The sequence below is a fragment of the Pristis pectinata genome, chromosome 17 (assembly GCF_009764475.1).
Source record: "Pristis pectinata isolate sPriPec2 chromosome 17, sPriPec2.1.pri, whole genome shotgun sequence".
Lineage (NCBI taxonomy): Eukaryota > Metazoa > Chordata > Chondrichthyes > Rhinopristiformes > Pristidae > Pristis > Pristis pectinata.
This window is the reverse complement of record NC_067421.1, coordinates 21,344,442-21,353,994: the sequence shown is the minus strand read 5'-3', so window position 1 is coordinate 21,353,994 and position 9,553 is coordinate 21,344,442. Positions and strand designations below refer to the sequence as shown.

General features: G+C 35.9%; 1 protein-coding gene across 10 annotated transcripts in view; it reads right to left on the bottom strand.

Moving 5' to 3' along the window:
* Positions 1-992: 992 nt before the first annotated feature.
* mtmr3 (myotubularin related protein 3) overlaps positions 993-9,553 on the bottom strand; it is an 86,410-nt gene continuing 77,849 nt past the window's right edge. For 7 of the 10 annotated variants that reach the window (XM_052031941.1, XM_052031940.1, XM_052031947.1 and 4 more), the window contains 3 exons: positions 9,155-9,243; positions 5,350-5,376; positions 993-3,324 (listed from right to left, as the gene is read on the bottom strand). In XM_052031941.1, coding sequence (XP_051887901.1) covers positions 3,153-3,324; positions 5,350-5,376; positions 9,155-9,243 — 288 coding nt within the window. In that variant the 3' untranslated portion in view covers positions 993-3,152. The remainder of the gene's footprint in view (positions 3,325-5,349; positions 5,377-9,154; positions 9,244-9,553) is intronic. The other 3 variants (XR_007957656.1, XM_052031945.1, XM_052031944.1) reach the window with 3 other exon arrangements.

The window sequence follows — 9,553 nt, the reverse complement described above, 5'->3', positions numbered from 1 at the left end:
AACCAGCTCATTTTCCAACCTTATGCTGAACTTTACGTTCGATCCAATTTCAGATAATCAGAATTTCTAACATTTTTATTTCAGATTTCAGGCAATCACTCCACCATCCTTTCATAATTTTAGATAATTATTCTGCAGTAAAAGATGCATCAGACTGACCTTTTTCTCCTTCACTTGTCCTCATTCTTTTTTCAAGTTGTACTATCATCCCTTTCTACCAGATGATCTCTTCTGCCTTCCACAGACCTTCCCCCTCTCGTCTCCTTCCCTTCTCTCTTTCTCTCCAACATAACTTCCTGCAAAGTAAACTTGTTTTCCTTTCCACAATTGCTGAGTATTATCCACATCTTGTTTTTATTTCCCATGTCCAATATATGTAATATTTATGTAAAACTTATATCTTGCAAATATTGCATATGCATTTGAAGACTATGGGCAGCAACTTTAAGCCACAATAACTACCAGAGATCACACATCATTGTTGCCAAGTGCTTACTATTTCCTTCTAATGGCCAAGTGAAACTATCTTCAGACAGTTATAAGACTGAGCAATGTACCAAATACCCCGATTATTGCAGCCAGGAATTTGCCGAGACCAGATCTTAATTCTTAAAACAGGCTGCAATGGCAAGTGTGAAGGCAACATAACGTTTATTCTCCCAAATATGCATCATATATGGCTGCGAGGTGATAGTGGAAATAAGAATTGGATAAATACTGGAAGACAAAATCCTGTAAAAGAATAAAGATAATTTCATTATTTTCTGGAGTGAACGATGGAAATATTCTTACACGACAGTGAACCATGCAATTCAATGGGAACGGCACTGAATGGGGATTTCTAATGTTTTAAGTTATTTCTACGCCTCCCCTTTCCCAAAAAGGTAAAAGTATAAGAAATGAGTGACTGCAGATTGTCTAATTAGATAAATTGCTCGAAAGAGACCAACTAGTACACAAAATTTAAAAACTTTGTCCTGCTAAATGCATTGTGACACATTTTAAGCTACCGAAATTCTCCATCTATATCCAAATGCATTATTATTTTAGCAGCCAGTACGTAATTACCATTGTGTTGATATGAAAATCTAAGTGATGCCCTCTTTAGTGAGTTTACGACAAATACACAATAAAATATGCCCTTCAAACTTAAGATAAAACACAATATATGAAAATGACAAATTTATTTAGATTTAAATAAATCATTCTGAGGCTACAGAAGAGTATATGCCATGAAAGCTTACAAACAGGTAAGCACTACATTTTCCACACTCAGCTTTGTGGCATCAATTCTTAAAGCAATTAAAGTCTGGCTTTAAGTGCTACTTTACAAATTCCACTTGAGTGTACAATCAGAAGTGTCTACCATTACCACTAAAGGATAACAGTCACTTAAACAAAGATGAGGATGGGTGGGGGAAATGATCAGACTATTCAAAATAGGTTTAGCAGCATCTTAACTTTAATTCCAAACCCCAAAAGGATGTTACTGTGTGTACTCAACACATTCAACTTGTGTGAAATCAAGCACCAGGATGAGGTGGATTCTGAATTTCAAGTTCAACATGAAAAATTTACAGACTGTAAGATGGAATTATATTAATAAAGCAACTAATGTACTGATAAAGTGCAGTTTCTTATATCAGCTTTTTACCGAACCAGTTTCTAATGTGAACTCTGTGTGGTTAGTTATATTACTAGAAAATTTCTAAATGTGGTGTGTGGCAGGCTTATGGAATTTTTAGTCACTTTTTAAAAAAAAAATGCACAAAGTAATTCCAGAATAAATCAAAAGCACAGCACCAGTAAATTACTTTGGTGCAATTTGTATTTAGAGAGTCGGAACTGTTCTTTCCTGTTTGTTACAAACATCAGTTGCTATTATGTCCCTAAAATGAACTTATCGCACACACCTCTTAATAGTAGGAAAACAATGCCTGATACAAATACATTTTGCAATCCGAATTGTGCTGCAATGATTGGTAGTTTATGACTGATTGGTGGCTTAAGAGCAAAAGGGAGGGGGTAAGTGTTGCATTAATTGATTACCTTACAGCACATTATTAATAAAACAATGAAGTGAAACTTCAATGCCACATGGGGAGAAAGCACTTGGTGTTTTTACCTGTATATCCAACTGGCCCAATTTTATTTTATATTAAACACTGCTCATCTATTAATAATAAAGTAACAAAATTATTAAGAGTTAGCATAAGCTTCATACAAATGCTAAACTTTAAATTTTCTTTACATCTTTGAAAAACGCCTACAGCACTTGATGCTCTTTTAAAACAAAACTGAAAAAAACATCTCTATTCATGGTGGGGCAAGGAGCACTTAAGTCTTTTAGGAAAGAGTGCTTATGTAACTAGCAACAGCATTTTGTCCTCTTTATTTACAAAGAGTAAAATTAAAAAAAAGTGCTTACATGAAGAAAATGAAATGACAAGTGAATGTCAAATATGCTTTTAAAACACAATCCCAGAAACCCGTATCATAAACAATGGCACCTATCCAGAACTTCTCATTTCTTGACTTCCTCTAACCTTCATTTGCATTTCAGAATCACAGCAGAAAAAGGTTAATTCACCAAGCTCAAAAGAAATCCTGTTCCAAATAGAAGACAAAAACATTTGAGCTTACAACACATTGTGTAAACAAAGCTTAAAATATTTCATTCCTTCAGTGCCCATCAGTTCACTGTAAAATCATTTTGCTGCAACTATAGGGCATTTATAATACTTTCTGTACATGCCAAAAAATCAATTTATTTAGTAAATAAAAAGGAACATAATTAACACTGACCTATATTAAGATTTTACATATTCAATTACGCATGTAGGAGGAGTAGTGCGACAATGCAATCTTCCAACAAAATTTGTTTATTACTTCTGCAGGTATAAGGCCTTTGGTTAATACAGTAATATACTGCACTGCCCATTCTATTACAGTCACCACAAGTCACCATAAATAAACTTCCAAACAGCCTTAAGTTACTCTATCTAAATATGTCTCCATCCACCGCATCCTGTTAGAACTTACAAGCTATAATGTGCATTCAGCCTTATCTCAAGTGCACAGTAACACCAAGAACTTGGCTTCTTGTACACCATCCCATAATGTGCGTGTTTCCGGGAAGAAAGGCATTGCCTTTAGTTTGAAGTAGCTGCAATGGGTTTGTCCAGTTCCATCTCCAGGGCGGACCCATTGGGCTGTAGACTGCTGTAGCAGGATTTACAGACACGGCTAGGCTCAAAAAGCTGCTGACTCGGCACTGGGATCTTCTGATTGCAACAACTCGAGCAAAATACATTCCCACAATTCCTTTTGAAGGAATAAATAGACAGATTGTTAATTAAAATCTTGTTTCGTCTATCTACAGTCAACATTACTAAAGTATAAAGTTATTTCACAAATAAATATTGTGAAGTTCAGCTCCTAAAAATAAAGGGAAAGACATTTGCCTTTGGTTGCATGCACTGTGCACATGGAGTAGCAGCTGCATATTGCATTCCATTTTTGATATCAAGTTCATCTGCAATCAACATACAGCCACCACTATATTACAATGACAAATTTCTGTCTCCCAAGTGTTTAACTTTTCAACAGTAATTAGTGACTCTTCATGCACAAAATTTATAGTTAAAGAAAATAAAATTGAATAAGGGCAAACTATTTCTTGAGTAAAATGGTGTTCCTCTCTTTCAAACTTCCAAGGAACTTATTTCAGTGAAATAATGTTTTAAGTATCCACCTATGAAAAGTCTGAAACCTTTTGCTGCAGAGCCGTTATATCAGCAAAAAAAGAAAAACATGTTTTTAATAATTAGAAATTGAATGAATCCAATGCAGAAAAATTATTTCTATTGAGAACTCCCACTTTTTCCATTTCAATGAATAGTTCAAATGTCAGAGGAATACGTACTCACTCCCTTACACATCTGGATGCCTAACTGGAAGAAAAACAAAATCACAGGAATCCAATGCAGCAACCTTATGTTATAAAGAGGGCAAATTTCACTGGAGGGTTTTGATTTTGTTTTAATTGAGAAGAATGGTCAATTAATAAAATTTTCTATTTGTAATGAAGTCCTAAACCAGATGTCCACAATGCAAAATTAAACGATGGAAATAAAAGTTCAGATCAAAAGCAAGTTTGAGTAATGTTCTAAACATTGGTATTTTCAATAATTAAGCTGATTAGTTCACTTCCCAAAAAAAGTCTGATCTATTTTGCACTGGATACTGCATGAAGTACAGTCTTTTAACTACTAGAAATAATTTTGTTGCAGATTAAAAGGTTATTAATTTGAGTTCTTTCCCACCAGTCAAATAAATTGAAACCCAAAATTTTCCAAATGCTCCATGGAAACTCAAACTTGTGTTTAATTAACCATTCATTTTTAATGATGTTTTCCAATATAAATCTTGCACATTATTTGCATTGGATGATCAACCTATACTTTTTTTTATATATAAAACTATTTAAGAAAAAGGATGCCCAAGTTTTCACTACACAAGATATCACAACGTGAACACAAATACAATTAGTGGATCAGTTAATAATTTAAGTTCATCACGGTGCAACTGTTTTATAATACCAACTTAATGCAGTTATGATTATTCCACAATAAAGTCTCACAATTCAACCAGCAAATAAAAAAAAATCTATTTGGGAAACTAACATGCAGTCTACAAACATCCAGCAGTATTTTTTAAATACACAGAAAGCAGAAAAGTGGTATTTTTAAAAACATACAAAAGAGTAAGCAAGATACAAAGATATTTTTTGCTAGTAAACAGGATACCATAACTTTTTAACTACCTCTCAATTCTTGGGGAAAAAGTGCAAAAACGGTAGTAAAAAAGAAAATCAGATTCAGATTTTGTATAGATAAAGCAAGTTTTAATTACTGTAATGCCAGAAGAAAGAAGTCTGACAGTAGCATGACTTTTGTTGTCAAGCTGATTAAAAGCACAACGTGATAAAATGTCAAAACATTATACATGTTCTAAACTTAAAAACAGAAGAACATTGACGAGGTTTCAGTCAATGCAATTACACATGTGCGAACGGCAGAAGTAATAAATTCAGGTGTCAACTGGTTTTCTGTTCAGCAAATTAAATTTTTTTCAGCTGTGGTGATGGGTCATAAATGCCTGGTTAGGCCATAAAAACATTTTGTACATTTCTTTTGGAAATTCTAATTTGAATTTAATCAACGTACAATCAACAATCACCAATTGTTTGGGATGTTCAGTCAATAAGGCACAAGTAAATGTTTTTAAATAAACATCACCAGGAATGAAGACAAACAAGAGACAGAGAAGACTGTTGAAAATGCTCACCATGTGTCATCAACAGGCTCCCTGTCCCTGCAAGATGGAAAAAAGAGCTCAGAGGGAAACTAGCTAAGGAAAAGGTGAAAACAGCAAAAGGGCAACAGCAGGAGGATACAAACAAATGAAAAACATATGCAGCAACTTTACAATGAAAGATGTATATTTGAAATAATTCAATATGTTAACAACAATGTCAATTTTGAAGGTGAACTTAACTCTATTTGGGAAAAAAACCTCAAACTTAAGCGAAACCTGGAAAAGAATTCTTTGCAATATGTTTTTTTTAATGAATGGTGTGCTATCTAAAATAGTCTCTGTGTAATGTAAGCAACCATCTTGCAATCCTTTTTTTAACTGAAGAAAGCATTACAATGTACCTTGCAGAGCGTAGTCACAAGTTCACCCACCATGGCTGGGGGAGTCACGTTTGAACTTTGGACTTTGAAAAGGGGTTTAAAGTCAGGGATCAGAGAAGTGCAAAGGGTTTGAGGGGGTGTTGAGCAGCTGTAAGAATATCAAAGTTAGTGGAACAGGCCAGAATGATGGAGAACGTCATAAGTTGGAAGGACTTGTGCAAGTCTTTGGTGTGGGCGAATGGTGACAGATAAGATTTAGAAGGTAAATTAAGATATATAAGTAGGTACAAGTTGGCAGTGATCAGAGCAATGGTGACTGAGATTTTAAAATTGAGCACATTACAGCAGTATTTTGGATGACTTTTATGGAAGAAAGAAAAGGTACTGAATACTGAAAGGCCTGTATAGAGTGGACGTGGAGAGGACATTTCCATTAGTAGGGGAGGGCACAGCCTCAGAATGAAGGGACGACCCTTTAGAATTGAGACAAGGTGAAATTTCTTCAGCCAGAGGGTAGTGAATCTGTGGAATTCATTGCCATGGAGGGCTGTGGAGGCCAAGTCACTGGGTATATTGAAGGCAGGGATTGACAGGTTCTTGATTGGCAAGGGGGTTAAGAGTTATGGGGAGAAGGCAGGAGAATGGGGCCGAGGAAAAAAAAACAGCCATGATTGAATGGCGGAAAGACTCGATGGGCCACATGGCCTAATTCTACTCCTATGTCTCATGGTATCACAGGAATTATGTCCTAGTAACAGAAGAATTAGGGTTCAGTTAAGGTGGCAATGGAGGGAAATAGTAATGTTGCAAAAATGGAAGGTGCAGATATGGGTTTTGAAACACACAAATTAGGTGTAGGACTATGCCACACAGCCCCTTGAACCTATTCGTCCATTCAATGAGATCATGTCTGATCTGACAGTAACCTCCATCTCTCATTGCCACCTATCCCAGTAACTTTCCACTTCCTTACTTTTCAAGCATCTATCTCCCCGTGCCTTAAAAGTATTGAAAGGCTCTGCTTCCACCACAGTTTGAGAAGGAGTTCCAAATACTCTTGGCCTCATCACTGTCTTAACTCTTTACTTTTAAACAGTGACCCTTTGTTTCAGATGCTCTCACAAGAGGAAAGATTCTCTCTGCATTTTCTAAACTCCAGCTGATGCATTTCTAGCCTGTCTAATCTTTCCTCAGAAGATAACGTGTTCATTCCAGCTATCAGTGTAATAAACCTTTTCGTGCATTTATATCCTTCCTTAACAAACAGAAAACTATTCCTATGGAGCTTCCAGAGCAGACCACTGAAGTGGTCAAATTTTAAGCTTTAAAACACTCTCCCCAAATCTCTCCCCTCCTTAAAGTCTACTTTTTTGACAGCACAAGTGATCAAAAGCTTGGTGAAAGTAGTGCAGGAAAATTCTCTCTACTAATAGTTGTGTTTAAACTAGTTACTACATTTCCCACTTTATCATGTTGATTATATTGCAGAAGTACTTAAAAGGCCGTGAAACATTTTCGGATATTCTCATGTCTGAGTATCAAAATTAGTAATAACATTCCTGTGATGCATGTAAAATGATGACACTTTACCAAATTAAATAACATTGTTGTGCAGGTGGTACCTCGACCCACTTTATTTTGGCTGTGCATACCCAAAAACCTCCCTGGTGGAAAGAACTAGCCATTCACTTGGTTGGTATAACATGGCCATTAGAAGTGGCATTCACATCACATTCTATCAGATTGTCAGCCAGTGAACCATTCAATTTGCATTCTTTAATTGATAAGTACCATAAAAATGTGAAAACAACAGGTGGTAGAGGCTAGTTTGAAGAAATGTCTAATGACAAGGACATGTGAGTAGCCCAATGTGTGTGCCAGCAGCATTATAACTTGCTGCTGGCACACACATCGTTTCTCACTGTGTCTTGGTTCAATGATGGAAGAGCACCGATTTACAGCTACCATTCACTTCAAATCTATTTTTTTAATTCTTCAGCACACTAGCTCACAGACTATGGTATCAATGTACTAGCGTCTCAACTGAAAGCAAAATGTAAAATTAATATGGATCAACCATGAATGAGGGTGTGCATGTGTGTGTGGTTTGTTCACTGTATAATTATACCACAATAATTTACCAAGATGTAGAAGTACAATCACATAACCTGCAATGATTACAGATCTTGTAATTGTACAATTTTTGGTAACTAATATTTCTAATCAGCACTGAACTGTTAGATCAGAATGATATTCCATGGTTCAACCACAGAGGGGGAAGTGGAATTGACTCCTGTCAGGCTGGTGCCACAGCACAGTAGACATAAAAGACTGCAGATGCTAGAATTTGGAGCCATATAGAAACTGCTGGAGGAATTCAGTGGGTCGAGCAGCATCAGTGGAGGGAAAGGAATTGTCGATGCTTGAGTCTAGACCCTACATCAGGGTTGAGAGTGGAGAGGGAATGTAGCCAGTATAGAGAGGAGCAGGGTTGAGACATGGGCCTGTAGGTGATAGGTGGAATGAGAAGGGGTAAGAAATGATGGGTCCCATCTCACTCCTCCCCTTCTCCTCTTTATACCGGCTACCTTCCCTCTCCACACTCAGCCCTGATGCTGGGTCTTGACCCAAAGTGTCGACAATTTCTTTCCCTCCATTGATGCAGCTCCTCCTGCAGTTTGTTTTTTTTTTAACCACAGCATGGTATGTGTGCACATGCAGGCATGTAGATAGGGTAAGAAAAACTGAAAAAGGATGATATTCTGACATTCTCCTTTAATCTGTCATTGGTTCAGATCGAAACATTACAAAAGTGTGAGATGTTTGAGTATGGGCTTCTCCAAGCAGGCAGTTTTGTAACTTCTGCATGTTGATTACATTCTGTACAGGTCTCCTCGACTCATATCATGCCTAATTTAACAATTAACATTTTTGGAAAAATGTTGTAACTCTGCTATTTTTGACTAGTTAAAACAATAATGTGGAAATCTGCAGTGATGAAAATAAAATGGATAAAGGAGCAATAATATTACTCCCAAATGTACAATTACAGGTTTAATTTCACCTGAATAAGAAAAATCAAACCAGTTGGAAGAGAGTAGTAGATCTCTGTTAAACTACAGAAATATAGTTTCTTAGAGTATTTATGGTCTCCTTAAAATCACAGCTGGCTACAAAAATAATTATATTGGTAAAAGCATGAAATTTGATCAAAAGATTTGACTGCTGGTCGTAAATAGTACAATTGCAGAATCTTTGGTAACTAGTATTTTCAACTGGTGCCAAAGCATCTGCCAACTTCAATGGATTCTTTTCAAACATGCATAAAACAAGTGAAGGAATTTGTTTCATTATTACTCACATACATGTTCACATAACATTACAAAATAACCAGCACATTTTATGAAAATAAGACCAGGAAAAAGAAAACATGGTCATTTTTTTCAGCTTAGTACCTGCAGTGGTGTTTTCTGCTAGCTAGCCAAAATCGACTTTCACATCCATAGCACTGTGGAGCCAAATGATCAGGATACCATCGAGTTACCTAGGAAGAGACATTGTGAATCCAAGAAAGCACAATCCAAGATAACAATGGCATTTCAAATTTTCAAGCTTTATAAATGCTTTTTAAACTTTAGTTTCTCAAATTCTTTGCCTCATCATGAATTACAAATTGTTGTAATATGACAGAACTAATAAGATTTATTGCTCCTCAAATACATGCAAATATAATTAAAATTCTATGAACATACAGTGGATGTTCAATGGTATTAACATTCAAATTTCCAACTAGAGAATGTGAATATCAATCTGGAATCCCTTTCTCTACAATGTTAACTTAATTAAAGACAGTT